The sequence below is a fragment of the Mustela lutreola genome, chromosome 8, assembly GCF_030435805.1.
Source record: "Mustela lutreola isolate mMusLut2 chromosome 8, mMusLut2.pri, whole genome shotgun sequence".
Taxonomy (NCBI): domain Eukaryota; kingdom Metazoa; phylum Chordata; class Mammalia; order Carnivora; family Mustelidae; genus Mustela; species Mustela lutreola.
The window spans coordinates 74,045,666-74,069,966 of NC_081297.1; the positions used below are offsets into that span (position 1 = coordinate 74,045,666).

The 24,301-nt window shown below is 36.6% G+C and overlaps 1 protein-coding gene across 1 annotated transcript in view; it reads left to right on the plus strand.

Annotated features, from left to right (window-relative positions):
* SLC2A13 (solute carrier family 2 member 13) overlaps nucleotides 1-24,301 on the plus strand; it is a 374,984-nt gene that overhangs the window by 61,379 nt on the left and 289,304 nt on the right. The window contains exon 3 of the mRNA XM_059185645.1: nucleotides 20,464-20,672. Coding sequence (XP_059041628.1) covers nucleotides 20,464-20,672 — 209 coding nt within the window. The remainder of the gene's footprint in view (nucleotides 1-20,463; nucleotides 20,673-24,301) is intronic.

The window sequence follows — 24,301 nt, forward strand, 5'->3', positions numbered from 1 at the left end:
CACTCTTGCAATTGTAAAAAATGGGACCAAAAGTACTTGTAAGATTATTGCAGCATCTATATATAAAGTCTTCAGCCCACTGTTTGGCATGTGGCAGATGATCAATAAGCAACGAGTCACACTATTATTTACTATTCTGATGAATGATTAAAGGATGGATATTATGATAGTTAAATTATAAGTGAGGTTGAAGGAAAATACATCCTATGACTTCTGTTTTCTTTATTTGTACAGATGAGGCTTTGAGGTGATAGGGAAGAGGCCTAGAGAAAATACATGTTAAATGCTTATAGCTGCCATAGAAAGTATAAGAAAGAAAAGAATAGATAGAAAAATGACTTTCCAAATAACCATGGGATCCCAGCTGAGGCTGGAGACGTAAGTTTGCAGTAAAGCGGAATAGCGTGCTGTGTGCTTTTTCCCACAATACTAGACTGAAGGGTGAAAAAATAAAATATAAGAGGATGCGAAAACTAACTTAGGCTGGTAGTCAGCCGAATGCATTAACATACCAGATCTCTTGGAACTCACTTTTTGTTTGCATGAATATGCATTCTGTCCACATGCAGATAAATTTCCTTTTTTTTTTTTTTTTTTACTGGTGAATTCTCTGTGTGTTATTCTCTTCCAGTATTTAGCATCCTTTGCAGTCCATTTAACTTCTCTGATTCTTGGGCTAATGGGAGTGTGGTTACAAGCACACTGGTAGAAGTACTACCTTAACATCAGCTTTAGAACGGTCAACCATTATAACATTTAAAATTATAACAACAAATAATTCATTCTTGTGGCAGTATATTTCAGAAATTCTAATTAAAATGTGGGTGTAGATGTCATATATAGAACTTTTTCATACTCGTAGCTTTGCATGTTATAAAGTAAGATGCCCCCTATCTTACAAGAGTTTTTACATTTTAACATTGTTTATTTCTCTTTTTGACTTTTATTGCCTCTGAAACTCTCATGTTACCCAACATTTGGTATTACTGTATAACCAGTGTCCCAGATTTTACTAGTTTACATTGTAGTGATGAACAGTTCTAGAGTCTGTTAGCGAGTATAATTTGATCCTAACCAAAACTTTGAGAGAACTGGTGGAACTGATATGATTTTTAGATTAACAAAAAATGCTAAGAGAAGTTAAAGAATTGGTTGAGGCCACCTGGCTGTTACATAGAAGAGTTTAGGGCCAGTTCTTCTTACTTGAAATCTAACTACTTTCTTCCTCATTCTGCTTCCAGTATTTTATAATTTAAAATGTAGTTACTGAAAATCTTTACAGTAGTGATCAGATGAAGGCTTATAGAAGATGATACTGATTAATCAGACCTAAAAACTTTTTAGCCTTTGATGTTCTTGAAAAACTAACTCGTCTTTTGTGCCAGGTGGGCCAAAGCTATTCTCTTATTTGGAGATCACAGAAATAAATTGTCTTCTGCTGCACAACTACTAGATTAGTTTTTCTGGAAAAGAGAATTGCCAGTGGAAAATTGAACCTTGATATTTGTCTAGCACGCTTGTGTTATTATACATTCTTTGCTGGGAAAAATGTCATCCAGCTTCATGAGGAAAGAGGAATAAGGATTTTGAAGCAATCATTAATGATTAGAATTTTGTAAAAACAACTTTATTGAGATATAATTCACACACCATTTACTTTATGTGTTTACAATACAATTCAGTGTCTTTTAGTATATTCACAGAGCTGTGTGGCTGGCCATCATTGCAGTCAAATTTAGAATATTTTCATTACCCCAAAAAGAAACTTTGTACCCCAACCTACCAGCTTCTGCCAGCTCTACGTGATCGTTAATCTACTTTTTGTCTCTAAAGATTTGCCTGTTCTGAATATTTCTTGTAACAATATGTGGTCCCTTGTTGACTGGCTTCTTTCACTGACCATTTTTATTCAAGGTTCATTCATACTGTAGTATGTATAAGTATTTTATTTCTTTTTATTGGCAAATAATATGAATATAACACATTCCATTTATCCACTTCTCAGTTGATGGACATTTCCAGTTTTGGGCTATTATAAACAGCAACTGGCTATTTATATTTATTTGGCTATGAACACTTATGTACAACTTTCAAGGTGGACATGTTTTCAAGTCTCTTGGGTATACATACACCCAGGAATGGAATTACTAGGCGATGTTGTAACTAAGTTTACCCTTTCAAGGAACTGGCAAACTGGTCTCCAAAGTACTGCACTATTTTACATCCCTACTTAGCAGTGTATGAGAATTCCAGTTTTTTTTGTATCCTAGTAAATGTTTTTTATCTGTCTTTTTGATTATCGTCATCTTAGGTGATTGTGAAGTGGTATCTCATTGTGGTTTTGATTTGCGTTTCCCTGATGACTCATGCTGCCACGAAAAATTTTATTTTTCCCTAATACATTACAGTGCTTAAAAGATGGCAGAGATAGTTTAATAGGATTAATGATAGAAAGTTTTATCACTGCCTTTTCTGTGCTGATATTTTTAGTCTTGCTTTTTGGACATAGATTCACTCACTACACCTCAAGCAAATGAAGGGTTTCTTTTTGTTTTGTTTGTTTCTTTAATTGCTGATTTAAAGCCTGGCCTGTTGCAGGCCTCCAATAAATATATAATAGAGTAAATTTAACAGCTGCCACTGCGATTGTATAAAACACTTGGCATGCTACTGCTTCAGTGTTTCACAGCCTCTCCGTTTCCCACAGGAAATAAAAAATCAAGCTCTTATCATGGTTTGTGGTATCCAATCTGTGCCCTGCTTTTCTAGATTTTTATAACTTATCATTGCCTCCCTCTCTCTTCCTTTATAGACCAGCCATGGCTGTATACCTGATATGCCAGTTGCATCTTGCTTTCTCATGTTTTTAGGTTTTTTCTGTCTGCTTACTTTACCTCTAGTGCTTTCCTACCCTATCCTGCTTTACTGGTCTGCCTGTGGCTCCTCCTTTAAATCTCTGCTTTTGTGTATCATGTGAAGCTGTTTCTGTCCCTTTGTCCTTTCATAAGACTTTATATGTACCTTCACTGTTGTATACACCTCTTACTTTGAACTGTTAACTTTTTTGTCTGTCTCCTAATTCACTTTGGAACTTCTGAATGTCATTGACTTTGTACTCATTTTTAGATCTAGGAGAGAGCCTGGAACATAGAAAATGCTCAATTAATGTTTATTGAACTGAGCTGAATTGATTCAGCTCTAGGGAAGGAACTCTTAACTAAAGTGAAAAGGTATTGATTTTTAAACCAAAATACCAATTCATTAATGTATTTTGAGGATTACATTTTACTTCATAGATAGCTGGAGAACTAAATTATTAATTATAAGTGTTTCCTATTAAGAATAAAAATCAGAGAATGAAAATTAGTTTCTGAGCCCATTCCTTTGCTCGAAATAATATGCCTCCCAGGTTTCAGAACACGTTTTGTCCTTCTTTTTTGGACATAGCTGGTTTTCAAATAAGTATTCCTCTATTTATGATTACACAAACCATCATGTGACTTATAGTAATAAGAGGGGTTAAATTATTCTCCTTTATGTTGATTTTTATGCATTTTATTCTCAGATTTAAGTTTTTAAAATTAGAATTCTCTCACTAGCCCATACATAAGCATTTGGTGTCTGAATGTGCTAGGTATTTTCACATTTTTTATCATTTACATCATGCTTTTTGTGTGTGCTGAGGAAGTAGAAATTGAGAAAATGTTTAGTGTTGAATGAGAAGCACAAAGTATTAGTTAGCAACATATGTATGAGAGATTTTTCTGGAATATCTTCAGGCTAGTTCATGGATAGTGTGAGACCTGTACTGAGAATTGAAGATGGAAATTCAATCTTCAGGTGGAAATGCGGGCAGAATATAGGTTAGGTGAGGACAGAATGAAGAGGCTTGAAATGGAGGTAATGAAGTGAATGAGAGATAGGAGCCAGATTCTAGAGGTCTGTGAATTCAAGGCTTAGAGGTTCTGAACTTCTATCTACAGGAAAAGGGAAACTATTTTAGAGCAGAGCATGCTATAATGCTAAGTCAAAGATTAATAGAGTGATGCCCAGAATTTATTAGAACTCTTGGCCCCTGGGTGGTTGCAGGGAACATATTTATGAGGCTGTGACCAGAATACAGGTGTGAGGTAGTGAGGTGTGTTACTCTTGGAGACATCAGTGAGTATATGAATCATTCAGTCATTCAAGAAAAACCTGTTGGGGGGGGGCACCTTCTGTATGCTATATTGTGCACGCTACTAGAGACAGACACGTAAGAAACGTCCCTGTTCTCAGGTATGTCACAGACTAACAAAGAAACTTTTTCATTAACTTGTTAATTAAATGTTGGATAGTGTTATGAGAGCTCTTAGGGTATGTAAATTTGTTAGCTTTATGCTAGAAAGATATTTGAGCTGAGTTTTTATGAATAAGAGAGTTCCAGGCATAGTGAGGAGAAGGAAATTCTAGGTGGAATATAATTTCCAGAAGCCCAGTAAGTAGTGTGAAAGGGCTAGTCATATGTGGGCAATAGTGAGAAGTTTTAAAGCAGCTAGGTGGAGAGCTATGATGACTATCTGAGAGCTTGAAGGGGACATAGAAAGGTGGTCTTCATGGGTATGAGTAGAAATTTAAATCCCTTGCACTCTCTTTAGTAATACTTTGAATCAAGTTTATTGAAAGTATGGAAAATAACTTTTACTTTAGGATGAAAAATTAGTGATCCTCTCTCCCCTCTAATATTTTACAATTTAAAAAATCATATCAATAAGATGCTTTTAAGAATGATGTTTCAAAAAGGTGATATTTCTAAACAAATTCATGCTGGGGAAGGTGTTTTTATAATTTAGTTCTCAGAGATCAGTGGTGTTTGGCTCCATGCAAAATACGGAATATAAATCTGTCTTTAAAAAAACTAACCATGCAGTGGCTGTCTTAAGAAAGATGGATTTGGCTAACAGTGTGATTACAAGTTAACACCTTCATGTTGAAGATACTTGTAGTTTCGTCATTGACAAAATTAGGATATAAGACTCTTTATCATAAAGATATCGATAGTGTTGTGGGAGGAATAGGTTTAAGACTTGCTTTCACAGCACATAAATTAATTTATCTGAGCTCGGATATCTTTATGTAGCCAGTGCTTCTGCAGTTCTACAGTATTATTAGGATCAGGTAAGTTAATAGCTGTGAACATATGTACAAACCCTTAAATGCTGATAGATACTGTTTGCTGTCATCACTAGAAAGCTTTGGGTTGATTTTCTATCTTGTATCTAAACTGGGCAATAAAAATTTCCCTCACTTTCAACCATCTGATTTTTTTTCCCAGGTAAACAGTAAGTATAGTTTATGAATGAGAGTGGTTTTTATAAGACAAATCTCTCCTAAAGATGACTATTATAAGCCACAGACAAATTTTAAAAACTCCAAAAAAAACTCCAGCTCTAAGAATAGGTTGGAACTGAAGGGGATTTGAATCTTTTTTTTTTTTTTTTTTTTTTTTTTAGATTTTATTTATTTATTAGAGAGGTGGAGAGAGTGTGTACAGAGGGGGAGGGAGAGAGAGAGAGAGAAGCAGATGCCTTGCTGAGCAGAGAGCCCAAAGTTGGGCTGGATCCCAGGACCCATAGATCGTGACCTGAGCCTAACATAGGCTTTACTGACTTGGCCACCCAGGAGCCCCAGGGGATCTGATTCTTGAGTGGCTCGTAATGAGTCTACAGTTATATCTTTACTTTAGGGCAGCCCTCAATCCATAATGGGCAATTAGAACTTAGACAATTTTTTATTGACTTACAGTCTCAGTGGCTAGAGTTTGGGGTGGTCAGAGTGAGGTGGAATTTGAGGGTGTAAGTCGAGAAAAAGAATGATTCATAGAGGAGGAAGCCCCCCAGATCTGAATATTAATTTGCCACAGATGTTTTACTGACCTCAGAACTCTGAATATATAGCAGAGATTCTATGGAGCCTTTGGGCAACAACAGTTACAAGATGATAAAAGCTGGGAGAGATTTTATTTCCTGCCTCTATGGGGAGTGACATATTTGGGGTTTGAAACTTGAGGTTACAGCTCAGGCTTTTCATTAGAGCAATAGAAGGACTGGGCCTTAGAAGTAAAGGCTTTGTTGTGTGATTAAGGATTTGCCCTAAGACCAAAACTTAATCAGATTCACAGTAACCAAGTATAAAACCCAGCCTCTGAAAACTCAAGGCGGCTGAGAAGAAAAATTCTATATCATTCAGAAGAAAGGAATAAAATCTAGAGTCTCTACAGTTTACCATTAATGATACTTAGAACACAAAAAATTATTAGATATGTGAATAAACAGAATTTTTGACACATAAAGAAAAATTGGACAAGATAGAGAGACCTCAAGATAACTCAGATGTTGAAATTAGCAAAAAAAGGACTTTAAAGCAGCTCCTTTTAATGTGTTGAAGGACTTAGCAAACCAGATAGTCATACTGAGTGACCAAATGGTGAGTCTCTGCAAAGAAGTGCAAACTATAAAAAATAATTCCAAATAGAAATTCTAACTGTTTAAGTACACTCCCTGAAATTACAAATTGGCATCTAAAAAATTCATTGGATGGACTTAACAGCAAATTGAAGATAATAGAAGATAGGACCTGAAAACTTGAAGTCAGATCCATTGAGATCACCTAATCTGAAAAAGAGAAAATAATGAAGTAAAAAAAAGGCCTCTGTGACCAAAGGCACAATGTTAAATATTCTTACATACTTCTAATTAATACTGAGTGATCTAATATATATGTAATTGAAATCCAAGAAGGAATGAGGGGAAACTATGTTAAAAAAAATACAGTAATGGCTGCAAACTTCCAAAATGTGATGAAAACACTAAGTACTGATTTTAGAATGTAGTGAATCCCAGGTAGGATAAATATAAAGATGAGCATATGCAGGCGTATCGTAATCAAATGGCTGAAAACAGAATATACATATACAGAGAGTTAGGATCCAAGGGAAAAAAGACATATTACAGGAAGAGCAACAGCAATACGAATGATAACTGACTTTACACCAGGAGCAATGGGAGGTCTGGAGACAATGGCATGCCGTCTTTAAGCTGCAGTTGACCCATGAACAACATGGGGTTGAACTGCATGGGTCCACTTGACAGATTTTTTCAACTAATACAGTACAGTACTGTAAAAGTATTTTCTCTTATGATTTTCTAAGTGACATTTTCTTTTCCCTAGCTTTTAAAGAATTCAGTCCTTAATACATATTACATACAGAATTTGTGTTAATCAACTGTTCATCGAATGTTACTTCTAAGACTTCCAGTCAGCAGTAGGCTGTTAATAGGTAAGTTTTGAAGGGAGTCAGAAGTTACATGTGGATGTTTGAGTGCGCAGGGTGGGTGCCCCTACTTCCATGTTGCTCAAGGGTCAACTGTACTGAAAGAAAAATGCCAATCCAGTGAGAGAATGTCCTTCAAAAATATAGGTAAGATGAAAATACTTTCAGATAAAGTAAAATTAAGAGAAACTCACCACCAGACCTCCTGCATTGTAAAAAATGCCAAGGGAAATTCTTCAGACTGAGGGAAATGACCCTTGATGAAGGCCCATCTAACGTAAAGAAGAAGAGCACCAGCTATCGTAAATAGGAGGCTAAATATAAAGGACTATTCTCTCAATTTTTTCAAAAGATATATTACTTTACATTTAAATGTAGTTAGCTATAGAATATATGATGACAATAATAAAAACGTTAGAAGAAGTAGATGGAAATTCTATGTTTCTGAAGAGTTATAATGTTATCTCTGAATAGTAAAGATGTATATTTTTGTCCCCAGAACAACTACTAGACTGTATTATAGAAAGATATAGCTAAGAAGCCATTATAAGAATTAAAGTAGAGGGGCATCTGAGTGGTTCAGTCAGTTGAGGATCCAAGTCTTGTATTCGACCCAGGTCATGATCTTGGGGTCATAGGATCAAGCCCCAGGTGGGACTCCTCATTCAGTAGGGAGTCTGCTTCTCTCCCTCCTCCTCTCCCCCTCCCCTGTTTTCTCCCCCTCTCTCTCAAATAAATATTAAAAAAAAAAAAAAAGAATTAAAATGGAGTGGTGCTTGGGTAGCTCAGTCACTTAAGTGTCTGACTCTTGATCTTGGCTCAGGTCATGATCTCGGTCATAAGATCAAGTCCCAGGTCGAGCTCCACTCCTGGCATGGAGTCTGGTTTAGATTCTCTCTCTTCCTCACCTTTTCCCTTTGCCCCTCCCCCACTCCCAGCTCACATTCTCTCTCTTTAAAAAAAAAAAGGGGGGGGAATTAAAATGGATATTTAAAATATTTGGGTAAGCTGAATAAAGGCAAGAAAGGAAGAACCCAGGAATAAACAGATGGAATAAATGGAAGGCAAATAGCAAATGGTAGACTTAAAACCCAATCATTGCAATAATTGTAAAGTGTAAAAAATGTTCATTGTGCACAAAAACATGACAAAGTCTATAATGTCTAAAAGCGACACAGTTTAAGTATAGTGCCACTGATAGGTTAAAATAAAAGAGTGGGAAGAGATATACAGACGCCAAGTATATTGATGTGGCTTTGTTAATAATCACACAAAGTAAAACTTTAAGACAAGCAGTATTTCCAGAGATAAAAAGGGACATTTCATAATAATAATAGAACCCACTAATCAGAAATAATAATAAATAATAAAGACTAGAAGTCAATGTAATAGAAACAATAGAAAAATAGAAGCAATAGAAAAAATAATGTTGATTCTTTGTAAAGATTAATAAAATTGATAAACTGATAGGGCTGATTAAACTGATTAAGAAAAAAAGCTAAAGCACAAGTTACCAATAGTAGGAGTAAAATAATATCATTGCTATGGACATTATTAGGATAATGAGGGAATACTTTGAACAATTTTGTGTTAATAAATTCAACAACTTAGGGGCGCCTGGGTGGCTCAGTGGGTTAAAGCCTCTGCTTTCTGCTCAGGTCATGATCTCAGGGTCCTGGGATCGACCCCCACATGGGGTTCTCTGCTCAGCGGGGAGCCTGCTTCCCCTTTTTTCTCTCTGCCTGCCTCTCTGCCTACTTGTGATCTCTGTCTGTCAAATACATAAACAAAATCTTAAAAAAAAAATGCAGCAACTTAGGTGAAATGGAAATATTGCTTAAAGATCACAGTCCTACTAAGAACTGACACAAGGTGAATGGAAAATCTGAATATCCCGGTATTTGTTAAATAAATTGAATCATTTTTAGTAGCCTACCTGCAAAAGCAAAGTGGAGGCCCAGATGGTCTCAATACTAAATTTTGTAAAATAGTTATGGAAGAAGTAGCTCCAAACTTAAACAAAAGCTTTAAGAAAATAATGATGCATGGCACCTGGGTGGCTCAGTGGGTTAATAAAGTTTCTGCCTTCAGCTCAGGTCATGGTCTCAGGGTCCTGTGATCAGGCCCTACATCGGGCTCTCTGCTCAGTGGGGAGCATGCTTCCCCTTCTCTCTCTGCCTGCCTCTCTGCCTACTTGTGATCTCTGTCTGTCAAATCAATTAATAAAATTTAAAAAAGAAAATAATGATGGAAGGAATACTTTCCAGCTGGGATTTTGAGGACAGCATAATTCGAATATGGCCCAAGATATTGTTTTAAGAACAGAAAACTCTAGGTGCTGATTGTAAGTATCCTTACAAAATAGTAACAAATCAAAATTAGCAATAAATAGAAGCATAATAAATTGTGACACAGTTTTCTGAGGAAAATCAGGTTATTTAGCATTTGAAAATTATTAATTAATGAGGTCACCATGTTCCAAATTATTGAAAAGAGGAGAACCTATATAATTAACTCAATATATGCAGAGAAAACATTTGAAAGAATAACATTCATGTATGTGCAAACCTTCCAGCAAACTAGAAGAGCACTTCCTGAACTCAATAAAGGACATGTCTGAAAAAAACCTGCAGCCAACTTCATACCCAGGGGTAAATGCTGCAGTGCTTTTCCTGACTATCAGTTGCAAGGCAGAGATGTCCACTATCACCATTTACAATCTTTCAAATTCATTCAAACAGACAAGGTGATCCTAAAAGTTTTTATAGAAAAGTAAAGGACCTAGAATTGCCAAAACCATCTTGAAGCATGAAATTGGAGAGCTCCTTCTGGTTTCAAGACTTAGTATAAAGCTAAAGTAATCAAAATAGACCAGTAAGGATAGATAAATAAGCCATGAAATAGAACAGCGATGTGGATGTCTCTCAAAAAACAGGAGTGAAAGAAGTTAAACACAGAACAGTACAGTCTCCCATGATTCCATATGATGTTCGTTAGCATGTAAAATAAACTATGGGTACAAATTAAATTATTGGTTTTCTGTGGCAGTGGGGATTGACTAGAAAGAGAGAGATATATGAAACTTTCTGGAACGATAGAAATGTTAACGATTTTTTTTACTGGGGTGGTCATTATAAAGGTATATGTATTTTTCAAAACTCTTAGGATGGTATACTTTAGATCTCTTCATTTTATTATATGCAAATTGTACCTACAAACTGACCTGCACCTTCTGTTAGCTCCCTCCATTATATCCCTTTTCTGCATTGGCCAGTGACAGACTTAAATGTTTCTGCCACGACTCTTTTCCTAACAGCCAAAACCTCAGTCATAGCAATTAAACGTATTACTGTTTTGTTTGATGATTACTAGTGTATGAGCTCCGTGAAGCAAAGGATATCTGCTAATCATTGTATCTCCCAAAGCCCTAGCCCAGTTCTTTGGAGATAGAAGATTTTCAGAGTGACCCTCCCCCCCCCCCCCCCCAAAAGGGATATGTGTAGGTATGGTTGTGTGTGCATTCTTTCTAGCAACAGTACCTTGGATTTTGTGCAAGTCATTGTATTTTGCCATGTAGTTGAAAACTACATAATAGCTGCGCAAAACACATTTATTTTATATCATCACATCTTATTCTGCCAGAGCAAGCGTCTCATACTGCCTCTACTGTAATCACAACACTGTAAATAAGCTTGGCCAAACTACCTACCTGATATACCAATATCAAATCACTCTGAGGTATTTCCCCTATCTACACAGAGTTAATTTTTTCTTATGTTTACATATTTGGCAAGATTTTTCATTAATAGTTTACACAGAATCATTCACCAGGAAACACAAAAGTTGGTCATTTGCTGATCGTATATCACCTGCTTTTTACTTGAAGACTCCATTGGGAAATACTGTTTTTTTGTTTTTTTGTTTTTTTTTTTCTCTTATGTATTTTTCAGCCTTGGTCTCATATTTACTCTCTAGCTGCCAACAGATTATCAGATATGTCAGTCATCAATGTTGATGTTCTATGTGGCCCTTGAAGGCAGAGGGAAATTAATTTACCAGTCTGGGATCTCAGTTTATTATTTTAATTTCTTAAAATGGAGTTATGAGGCATGCACTAAAATTGAAAAATATGTTAACAGGTGAGTTGTAATTTTAGCAGGTGGCTAAACTCAGTGTCATCCTTTTTCATCTCAAGCTTGCATTAAGTAGAAACATACTACCTAAATTATAATTTTTTTAAAAAGATTTCATTTATTTGTCAAAGAGAGCATGCACACATACAAGCAGGGGGAGCGGCAGGCAGAGGGAGAAGCAGGCTCCCTGCTGAGCAAGGAGCATGATGCGGGGCTTGATGCAAGGACCCTGGGATCATGACTGGAGCAAAGGCAGACGCCCAACTGACTGAGCCACCCAGGCCTCCCCATAATTTATAATTTATATTTGGTGATTATCATGTAAATGTCTTGTGATTGATAAATGATGGTGAGCATTTCTTTTGTGGATCCTAGAATAGAGATCTTTTAGTAAATGCATAACTCATATGATTATTAAGCATATGAGAAATACATGAAAAACAAAATCCACAGAAACTGGGAACAGCAAAGTCAAGTAGCTCAAGATGTAGGGCTGAAGAAACAGTGTTCTTGAATGTGGTTTGAAGGGGTTGGATTTGCTTTTCTATGGGGAAAACGTTTCATTACCCTAAACAAGGTAGATGATATGTATTGGAAGGTTCCACTTTGGGGGATGTTTCTAGATTTACACAGTGCTAACACTGTCTCTGGTTTAAGTGCATTCATGATGCTTAATGATTGGCCTAGACTTTGGGACTTAATGTGCATTAAGGTGATGTTTGCTGGGTAAACAGCTCAGATGGATCATAGGAATTCAGCCCTTCCAAACAATACAGTAAATCTTCATTAGGTAACACTTAACGAAGAATTTACTGATTTGAACTGCAGACCCTTTTTATTTTCAACGAACTGTTTTGGGGGAGAAATGGTTTAGAGTTTACTTCACAGTTCTATGTAAAAGGATGCCAGTTGGAAACTATAGAGTTTTAAAGAGTAAGGCTTAGTATCTTAATATTTATGATATTCCTCTAACTTTTCTGTGTTATTCAGAAAGGGCTAACATGAACATGATTTATAAATCAGTAGGAAATAGATTAAATGGAATGCAAGCTAGAAGACAAAGGATGGAAATAAAACTATCAGAATTATAAATATAGGTTTGTCACTTGATTTTTTTTTTTCAGCATCTTTGAAGACAGTGTTGGATATTAGAGAATATTGCTAAAAATCCTTACTATACAAAGGACAAACTTCAAAGATTGTCACTGAACTAATCCGAGTGCTTTGAAAAATAACAAGATTCTCTGTGACTAAGAATATAAGAGAGGGATTTGGTTGAAAAATACATTTAGCAATGTGAGGTAGGTAGACAAATAAGGAAGTGATTATTGAACTGCACCTTAATGCTCTCAGGGCCCTATTCGGATAATTGGCTACCTGACTGCAGTGTTCGAAAAACCCTTGTACACTTTTCACATCGAAGTGCCTTCCCTTAGTAGAACACAAGAGCTGTAAAAACAGTTGCATACAATTTGCTTTAAATATAATAATTGTAATACAGTTCTCTTAGTTATGATAGTTTTTCTAGGATAGCTTGACTTATAATTAAAACCATAAATCACACAGCTCTTGTGTTGTAAGGCACTGGGAACTTAAAGCCCAGAGAGAAGAGGAGGAATAAATAGCATGTGGATACAAGATACTCTTCCTCACTTTTGCACAATTCCTTTTAGAAGGGGAGAGGCTTGGAGAGGCCTTTGGGAGGCAGAGATTGAAAACCAAAATGTAGTGGAAAGCAATGTTAGCTCTATCATGTCCCTCATGTAAAATAGTTTTAAAGGATCAAATCGATTTTTTTTTTTTTGCTCGCAGTCATCTTTTAAACTATCTCCTGCCATGTTACCTATATTTTCCCTACATGAAAAATGTACGTGTGTGTTAGAAATGAAATTCAAATTCAGTTTGGCATAGTGTTCAAAGTAAGCCGTACAAGTTTGCCCATACAAATGAGATATTTTCTTTTAATTCATAGTTGATTACTTTCATAGTAAAACTCTGGTGTCGGGAATAATAATACATTCCATTTGTCACTGGCAGGTCTGTGCTTTCCCTTCCCATGGGTGCCTTTATGTCAGGTACTGTGCTCCGTATGACTGGGTTTGACTGCTCTCAGGAAACCCCTTTGCCATATAGTTGTGCAGTGCTTTGATACATTTAACAGAGGTGAATGAACAATGAAACTTACCAAGTTATCCTTGAAAGTCTTTAAACATGAGGTTAAGATAAATTCTCTTATGATTTCTGCAGAATTAAGTTAACTAATCATTAAACATTTATTGTAGCATGTCTTACAATAAACATTACTGGGAGCCAGATTGCCTAGGTTTTATTTTATTTTTATTGTATTTTAAAATTTTTTTAAAAACTTATTTATTTTAAAGAAAGAGCGGGGTGGGGAGGGGCAGAGGGAGAGGGAGAGAGAATCTCAAGCAGACTCCCTGTTGAGCGTGGAGCATGACACAGGGCTTGACTCCAGCACCCTGAGATCATGACCTGAGCTGAAATCAAGAGCTAGATACTTAACTGACTGAGCCACTCAGGTGCCCCAAGAGTGCCTTGATATATATATATATATATATATATTTTTTTTTAAATTAATATATAATCTATTATTTGCCCCAGGAGTACAAGTCTGTGAATCATCAAGCTTACACATTTCACAGCACTCACCATAGCACATTCCCACCTCAATGTCCATAACCCCACCACCCTCTCCCTCCCCCACTCCCCACAGCAACCCTCAGTTTGTTTTGTGAGATTAAGAGTCTCTTGTGGTTTGTCTCTGTTCTGATCCCATCTTGTTTCATTTTTACCTTCCCTTTCCCTGGAACTACCACCTCCTCCCACCCTCTCCTAGTTGCAGTTTGTACTAGTTCTTTATCTTGTTTATACCTGATTTCTTTGTCTTTAAAATGGAGACATTAATGATACCCACTTCATAGGGTCCTTGTGAAGACTAATTAACATTTCTTAAGCCCTTCCAACAGTGCTTGGCACAGAGTAACTGGTGCTATGTCTTAGCTATTACTCTTGCTGTTCTTAAGTGATTACATGTCTAAGCTGCATTCAAGTAGATTTTTTAAAAAATGTATTTGGAATATAATTATCACTGTGGAACTACTAGAGAATAAGTAATGTGTTCATCATGTTATCAGTAGACCATGTTATCAGGTAACCATCTTGTTATCAGAGAAGTGGGGCAGTTATGAACTACACAGTTCTGTGTCCTGAATGGCCACCAATAGAGGATACTTTCCTACAAAACCTAAAGGTTTGTAGGTGAGAGCAGAATGATTCCTATAAAACAAGAATGGCAGCATATATGGATTCAATGCAAGGTTTTATGTGAGGTACCACCAGGGGAAGGGCTGTCACCTGGGAAAGGAGGATCTTGGACAGAGCTTCAGTTCTTGGCACTGGGAAGAAGGCTTAATCTGAGGTAAAATAGTTAGGTTTGTCTCCTTTGGTGATAGCTGTCCCAGCCACACCATTTAAAAGCATTGCTCACCATATGAGGGCCCATCCTTAGTTTACTGTTAGGCAGGTGCTGATACAGCTAGTTGGACAGAAAATAGCTCATTTGTTAACTTCAATTGAGAAAGTTTAAAAGGATACCTCTGTGACTGGTCAGGATGCCACAGAAGATTCTAAAGAATTCTAGAGTTCCTGAAAGCTTGGAATTTTTGTTCCGAACCTGCTTTTCCCTTTCTGTCAGCTTGGTGTGCTTCCAGAAGATAAATAGCTTTTGCCTTATAGTATGGACCTTGGGTGCTCAATGTTCACTTTTGCCCCCTGGGTCTTTAAAAACACTTAGATCAGTGGTTCTCAGCTCTGACTGCACATTAGCACCACCTGGGGAGCTTTTAATAAAACAATTTCCTGGGCCTAAAGCCAAGACCAATTAATCAAAATCCTGGATGGGTAGGGCCTGGACACTGGTATATTTTAAAAGTCTCCTTTCCCCCATTCTAATGTGAAGCCAGGGTTTAGAACCTTTGATTTAACTTATAATGATGAGCTCTTCCATATCATTAAGTAACACTTTTTTTTTTTTAAAGACTTTATTTATTTATTTGACTGACAGAGATCATAAGTAGGCAGAGAGAGAGGAGGAAGCAGGTTCCCCGGGGAGCAGAGACCCCGAGGTGGGGCTCGATCCCAGGATGCTGGGATCATGACCTTAGCTGAAGGCAGAGGCCTTAACCCACTGAGCCACCCGGGCTCCCCAATAAGTAACACTTCTTTGTGGGGATTGACTGCCCTGGTTTGTCAATAGACTGTTTATCTTATTAGTATGTTTTTGTTATTCATGTGGTTTCTGATTTTCTTGGATTTCGAAGAATCAAGGGGAGTCCCAAATACGTACTGCTCTAACTAAGCCTGTGAAGTTCTTGTTCTTTTAGTCTCATGATAAAATTTTCATCAGTAAGACAGCCAGGCATTCTCTTTATTTTTCTCCTCTTCTCCAGTCTGTGCATTATCAAAGCAACAGTTTTTCCTCAAGGAAGAAATTGGTTAGTTGTACCTACTGACTTTTGGGTGGATGGTACAGCTGAGATAGAGAACTGGTAAGTGAAGGCACAAGGGTGGTAAAAACATTTTTTGCTGAGTGCCTTCTCCATTCTAGGTACCAACTGTATGGTTTCACTTAATTCTCTCAGCAGTCCTATGAAATAGATGTTGTCAACTGTGCATTAAAATATTAAATAAGTTGACCAGGCTTTTGTGGTTGGTATGCCCAGGGTTGAATAAAACCCAGGTCTGTTTCTTTCCATCATAAACCATGGCTATGCTCCATCTTATGTATTTGGTCTCTATAAAGCCTTGGAAATTTATTATTATCAAAATACTTTTGTCATTGTTTGGTAGGAAAAATTTTTCTCTACCCTTCAGAGTTCCTCTGTGTAGTCTAAGAATTAAACTGACATGAGATCACTTAGCAAGAGACAAACAAATAAAAGTTTAATGACATTAGTATTTTCTGTATAAATGGGAGAGACCCACATAAAACTAAGTAACTCCCTAAAGTGGCCAAAGACTTCACCATGTTCATCTTAAGAGAAAAGAAGATTTGGGGCGGGGGGAGGCAGTTAAGACAGATTACCAGGAAAAGCACAGTAAACAAGGGTAAGGTTGTGATACATATTTAAGTTTTACCTTCTTTGGTAAGAGTTCTGAAGATTGAGTTATCCTTCTCTTCTGGTAGAGGGAGACACCCTTATAAATGGAGGTTTCCCTTGTAAATGTAAATGCCTTTTACAAAAGGGTAGCTTCTATTTGGTTTTCAGAGCTTTTCCATGTTTGCAGTTTCTTAAAGATAATCGGCCTACAATAATCCTTATGCCAAAGAGACTCATTCTGGCGTGGCAAATTCTGTACATCCTGAAAGGTAATCAAAATCTAGTAAAATAACCTTTGTTTTACTTCTAGAAGCTAAACATTAGGAGCATTAGGATGTAAATGTATAAAGTATGTTTTATTTTGCCTAGTCTCTGGGACCAAGCCTCAGTATCCTTAAAGGTTGGCAGCTGGGTGCCATTCATCTTAGTGTTAGGGCACTGAATTGTGTATTTCAGACCTAGACTCCTGGGTTTTAAAGGACTAGAGAGCTGAAGTAGTCTGTTTTCTATAATTGCTAGAAATATAAGCTAATATGTATATTTTCAGTTTTCTTTTTGTCTTTCACTTTTCTTTCCTTCTCCTTTTTCTTTTAGTTTTTAGAAATACTGTGTCCTAGGGTTAATAATGAGTAGTAAAATGCGCAGTATTATGTGGGCATTTTGGGGCCTGAAAATGGTTCAGTTTCTATATTCATTTCAAGTGCTGCTTTGAAGTACTCCGTGCAGCCCTTTAATCTTAGTTCATCACTAAGGAGGTTTGGAGAATAGAAGGAAAGATCATGAAAGATGTGGAGAAATGACACATAGGCTTCCATTTTTTAGGATTTTAAAAATTTGTTTCCTAATCCAACATATTTGGTATTTGCCATTTATTGCTTTTCTTTTTTTGCATTTGGCAGTAGTTGGCAATACAATTGTGTATAACCTTTCTTTAAGAGAACACAAATGAATAAAAATGTCATTCATTTATAGCAATAAAATATACGTTAAAGTAATACATTTGGTTGTACAACTTAACATCTTAAGAGGAAGCTGCCACAAGCATGCATTTGTGTGAGCCAGTCTCCGCTCTCATCTGGTTTTCAGATGAGACATCTTCTTCAGAAAAGGTCTGATTATATCTGGAATAACAAAACAGTTTAATTGGAAGGAATTACCTTGCAGCCAAGTTTGCAGAGCTAAATGATCCAGAATTGCTGCATGAACCAGTGCTTTACCAATGTGAAGTATACTTACTTTCTGTCTAGCTAATACAGAAAGTTTAGATGTATAGGAGCTTTTGTATCATTTCTTAAGGCATTTACTAAGTGCCTACTGGGTGCAAGATATTTTATTAGGTGCTTTGTCAAATACAGAGTTAAATACACCATTAGGTGAGACAGGTATATAATATAATACAAGATATAGTGACATAAATGGAGGTTAAAACACTGTTCTGTAGGTTAGCAGAGGAAGGAATGATTAAGTATTGGTATAAGTATCACAGCTCATGGATTCAAGTAGAAAACACTTTTAATAAGATTTTGTTTAATACCATAAGCCAAATAATTCATTTAGTCATAAAAACCTTGTTTACTTTTAAAAGTCTTAATTTTTCAGTTTCCATGTGTATTTTAAACTACTGTTTGGAGTGAGAGATACTCTTTGTTTTGGCTCAAGTTTTTATTTAAATTCTAGTTAGTTAACATGTAGCATAATATTAGTTTCAGGAGTAAAATTCAGGGATTACATATAACACTCAGTGCTCATCACAACAGGCGCTTTCCTAAATACCCATCACCCACTTAACCCATCCCTCCCCACGTATGGTTTGCCGCTCTTCTTTTACACCTATGTTTATCTGTTTCATTTCTTAAATTCCACATAAGAGTGAAATCATATGATGATGTTTGTCTTTCTCTGACTTACTTCATTTTGCTTAGCATAATATACTCTAACTCCATCCATGTTGTTGCAAATGGCAGGATTACATTATTTTTTATGACTAATATTCCATCGTATATATTATCCACAGCTTTTTTATCCATTCATCAGTCAGTGGGACATTTCAGCTCTTTCCATCATTTAACTGTTATTGATAGAGGTGCTATAAACATCAGGGTGCAAATGTTCCTTCAAATCAGTACTTTTTTCCCTCGGGTAAATGCCTGGTAGTGCATTTGCTGGGTCGTGGTGTAGTTCCTTTTTTCACTTTTTGAGGACCATCCATACTGTTTTCCAAGTGGCTATACCAGTTTGCATTCTTACCAGGAGTGCAAGAGAGTTCCCCTTTCTCCAAATCCTCACCAACATCTCTTGTGTCCTTTGTTAATTTTAGCCATTCCGACAGGTGTTAGGCGATATCTCTTTGCAATTTTGATTTATATTTCTCTGCTGAGGGGTGATGTTGAGCATCTTTTCATATGTCTCTTAGCCACCTATATGTCTTTTTTGGAAAAAATGTCTATTAATGTCTTCTGCCCATTTCTTAACTGGATTATTTGTTTTTTAGGTGTTGAGTTTGATAAGTTCTTTATAGGTTTTAGATACCAAACCTTTATCAGATATGTTGTTTGCAAGTATCTTGGAGTGAGAAGTAGTTTTAACACCCGTGTGACAATTGTATTTTTTTTTCTGCTGTTTTTGGAATTAATATAAAGTTATTAAGAAGTAATGGACTTCTGTCACAAATTGTATATCTGGAGGCTTCAAGGCTGCTCACTCTATTTTGGGCTTAACATAGCTTAAAAGTTGGAATAGTTTTAAAAAGTGTATTGAGTCAAGTGACTTTTAATTGATTTAAGAATATCAGTGAGTATGGTTGTTATGTAATCAGAGTTGGCTTTCTGGGCTCTGCTATCATAAATCTACCATGGAACATATCCAGAGAATTTGGATCAACAGAAAACATGCAAATGTCCTAGATCCATAGAAGTTTCTATTTGAAAGCGACCTCGCAGTTTATCTAATCTAACCCCCAATTAAAAAAGATGGAGGCCTGGGGTGCCTGGGTGGCTCATTGGGTTAAAGCCTCTGCCTTCAGCTTAGGTCATGATCCCAGGGTCCTGGGATCGAGCCCTGCGTCAGGCTCTCCGCTCAGCAGGGAGCCTGCTTCTCCCTCTCCCTTTGCCTGCCTTTCTGCCTACTTGTGATCTGTCAAATAAATAAATAAAATTTAAAAAAAAAGAAAAACTTCCAAAAAAAAAAGATGGAGACCTAACAGCAGAGAGGTGTTAGATCGTTCCAGTGGTCAGAATAATTTTGGAGAAATCTTTGATACTGATGTACTCATATTACTGTTTTTGTTATTTCTCTGATGGATTTAAAATTATATACTTATTTACTGTATCTCTATCATTTTGATAATGATTATTTTCTTCTGACTATCTTTTTCAGCTCTGGGCTTCTCCATGGTTAATGAGGGTGAACATGATGCTTGATGGCAAAATGATGTCATTACTGATCATTCACAGAGCAAAAAAATAAATGGTTTGGAGGCATTTATTTTAATGAAGAATTTTTTTTAAAACAGATTATCAGAGTTTTGTCTCAGCCTCATTTTCTATGGTAAAATACAGAATTTTATGTATTAGTATTAGAAAGGGATGGTGATTATGGTGTTTTGCATGGTGTGTGTGGTTCAGAATGTATACACATAATTATTGTGACTTTTGCCCCTTTTTATTGTAATTTGTGTAAGAGAGAAGAATTAGATTTTTCTCATTTTTCAGTTTTTCACTACAGCATAAAAATATTCTTTTTTCTGGTGTCTCTCTCCCTCTCACACACAGACACACACGGAAAGTCATTCTAATTTAATGTTAGATACTGTTCCCCATATGATGAACACAAACCTTTTATTCATACTCAATGCTAATAAGTCCAAATTTTATAATAATACATGGATTTCTTATTGCAGGTACATGTTGGGACTTGCAGCAATTCCAGCAGTTATACAGTTTTTTGGCTTTCTGTTTTTACCTGAAAGCCCTCGATGGCTGATTCAGAAAGGACAGACTCAGAAAGCCCGTAGAATTTTGTCTCAGATGCGTGGTAACCAGACCATTGATGAGGAATATGATAGCATCAAAAACAACATTGAAGAAGAGGAAAAAGAGGTTGGCTCAGGTATGTACATTTTGTATTTATATGAATTTTAAAACTGCAAAGAAGTTTTATTTAGGAACCAAATAAAATTAGGAACTATATTCTTTTGCTATTATTTAATATCTCTAAATGATATAGGGATTTTATGTATATAACCAAGTCAAAATAAATATATTTTAATTCAGTTTTCAAAGTAATATAATGTTATAAAAGAAGGAAAAACTATCCCCATTATATCACTATCTTCACATAATTACTATTTTTATTTTTGTATAGTCTCCTTTATTCCTTAAGAATTGGATATACTTGGGGTGCCTGGGTGGCTCAGTGGGTTAACCCTCTGCCTTCGGCTCAGGTCATGGTCTCGGGGTCCTGGAATCGAGCCCCACATCGGGCTCTCTGCTGGGCAGGGAGCCTGCTTCCATCTCTCTTTCTGCCTGCCTTTCTGCCTACTTGAAATCTCTTTCTCTGTGTCAAATAAATAAAATCTTAAAAAACAAAACAAACAAACAAAAAAAACTAAGCAAACTTTGCTTGGATCCTAACACATTCCATAGCTTTAAAAAAAAAAATTGGATATACTTGACATGGTTGTCATCATTTTTTGTATAGGGGTAATTTTTTATACGTATATATTTTTAAGATATATATAGTTATGTATGCATATTAACCAAAAAGTCATAGTGTGAACTGTTGTTAAAATAAATCACCTTAATAAAATTAAATACCTTGCTTACATGTGTTACACTAATATCCCTATCAGTTTTTATAATGAATAAGAATATCTTGAGATCCTAGTATTGGAATAATTTTGTGTTTCCCTGTTTTCATTAAAGTGTTTAATTGTCTGATCAACATTTCACCATATCAGAAAACCAAGAAAAAAAGTTTCTAGTCTTATTTATGTTGATGAATTTCTTTTCAGAGAAGAAATCATGTAGGGTTTTGCAAAATCTCAGGCAGGATCTCTAATGTTGACAATCTGATTTGGGTAAATGATTTGCAGGATGTACATGATGTGAGGTAGACATTGTATGATACATTTCTCTACAATAAACCTTACGCTGCTAGATTCACAGTTCCCAAAATTGTCTCATTTTCTCCCATCTTTCCTTTTGCTCTGACATTAATTGGTAACCCAAAGAGACGTGCTGATTTGTGTTAGATTATTTTTCATACTTGAGGCAAACACCCACCCTCATATATTGATATATGTCACACAGGTCTCGGAAGGTGTGTTCCCTCACCTTCTCGTGCTATTATTTTTGGTGGAGCTGAAGGCTGTGCTTTTCTGAAACAATAGAATAAACACTGTGCAGAAGCTGGTGACTGTGTTAGCCACACCTGATTTACTCATGATTATATATATATGCAATATAGTAGTGTGGTGTTATTTTCTTGCTGAGGTCAAAGCCCCAGTGAACTCTGAGCTGAATCTAGGGCAAGGTCATTTTTTAAAAATTATTTTTAGGGCGCCTGGGTGGCTCAGTGGGTTAAGCCGCTGCCTTCGGCTCGGGTCATGATCTCAGGGTCCTGGGATCGAGTCCCGCATCGGGCTCTCTGCTCAGCAGGGAGTCTGCTTCCTTCTCTCTCTCTCTCTGCCTGCCTCTCTGCCTACTTGTGATCTCTCTCTGTCAAATAAATAAATAAAATCTTTAAAAATAATTTTTTTTTAAAGATTTTATTTATTTATTTGACTGAGAGAGGTCACAAGGAGACAGAAAGGCAGGCAGAGAGGGGGGTGGGAAGCAGGCTCCCTGCTGAGCAGACAGCCCAATACTGGGCTAGGTCCCAGGACGTGTGTGTCTGTGTATCTGTGTGTGTCTGGTGTCAGAGAGAGAGAGAGAGAGACCTAGGCTAGATCCCAGAACCCTGAGACCATGACCTGAGCCAAGGGCAGAGGCTTAACCCACTGAACTACTCCAGTGCCCCAAGGTCATTTTTAATAAAGTTAGTGGGCATATACCATGTATCTGGCATATACCATATACCATGTATCCGCATTTCCAGAGTAACATGTTAGTGCAAGTATTAGAGAATTTTGCTCTGAACAAAATAATCCACTTTTACTGAGTTGAACATGGTGTTAATTTTAAAAATACTATTTTAAATGTTCATTTAAATTACAAATACCTTCATTTATGCGGCTGTCTGAATTTCTCTTGGCTATGGTTTGCATGAAATATGAGCTTGTTTTTGTAGTAAATTGGTGTGCTTGAAGCTCAGGTGCTGATAATGTGTGAGCGGAAAAACTTTTCAGGTTGTTAGGTTATATTAAATACTATTGAGAACATAAGTTTTTATTATGTAAAGGGTAAGATGACAACTTAATTAAAAAGCCTTCCTGTTTAGCAGTAGGGATACTACTGATTTAACGATCAAACGTTGACCATGTGGCTCCATTTGGACCTACTGAAAAATGTCAGACTGCTGTAGGCATGCAGCTGCTGACAGTGCGTACTGAGCTTCGTGATGATTTGGAATGTATAACCAAGTTTCTTAAGAACCTGAGGTACTTGGACTATAATTATCCGCATCTGTGTTAGTTTTTATGCAAGGTCTTTTGGAGTTAAATAGGGCCCTTTTTATTGGGTAAAGATAAAATATTATACACATTTGGCACATTTTTAAAAAAATTATTTTTATTAACATACAATGTATTATTTGCCCCAGGGGTAGAGGTCTATGAATCATCAGTCTTACACATTTCACAGCACTCTCCATAGCACATACCCTCCCCAACATCCATGTTTTTAAAAAAATACTGTGTTACCCATTGAATCTTTTTTTTTAAATTTACTTATTTTACAGAGAGAGAGAGAGAGATCACAAGTAAGCAGAGAGGCAGGCAGAGAGAGAGGGGGGAAGCAGGCTCCCTGCTGAGCAGAGAGCTGCATGCGGGGCTGGATCCCAGGACCCTGAGACCATGACTGGAGCCCGAAGGCAGAGGCTTAACCCACTGAGTCACCCAGGCAACCCTCCCAAGTATAGTTTTAAATATATTAAGGGTCCGCTTTGAATAATTGTGCTGGATTCTCCATGGTGTGTTTCCCAGGCCATTCTCCTCAAATGTCAAAATGCCCAGGAATCTTCCTTAGGAAAGCCTTACTTCCAGAAAAAACAATCCTTAAACCTTGAGCTGAACAGAATAGATGCTTGATTGTAAAGCATTTTGTCAAATTCTAGCTGAACAGAAGGGGCACCTCCCTAGGGTTATCTTTGGAGATCCAACCTTATAACCAACTGGTTAATCAAAAGTGAAAGCTTAAGAAGGGAAGAAAGTTCATTGACACTGAGCCACCCAGGTGCTCCACCCATTGAATCTTAATAACATTTGTCCCATGCTTGGGTAAATACCTTAAACTTTGCAACTAATAGGATTTACAATTTACCCATTTCTTGATTTGTATTTTTTGTGTACTATCATCTTGCTTAATTTTAAAGTTAATCTCACGTTCTTTTTCAAAAGTGCAGAATTGTTAGCATTTATGGCATGAATTCACAAGACAGATTTGCCAGGGTTAAATAGCAAGTAATTCGGGGGCCTCACTTTTATGATTGAGGAACTTGATCAGGGTAAAGCCTGTTCTGCACACGTGTGAATTTTATTTCAGCATTGTGACATCCAGGAGCGAGACTCTGTGTCAGTT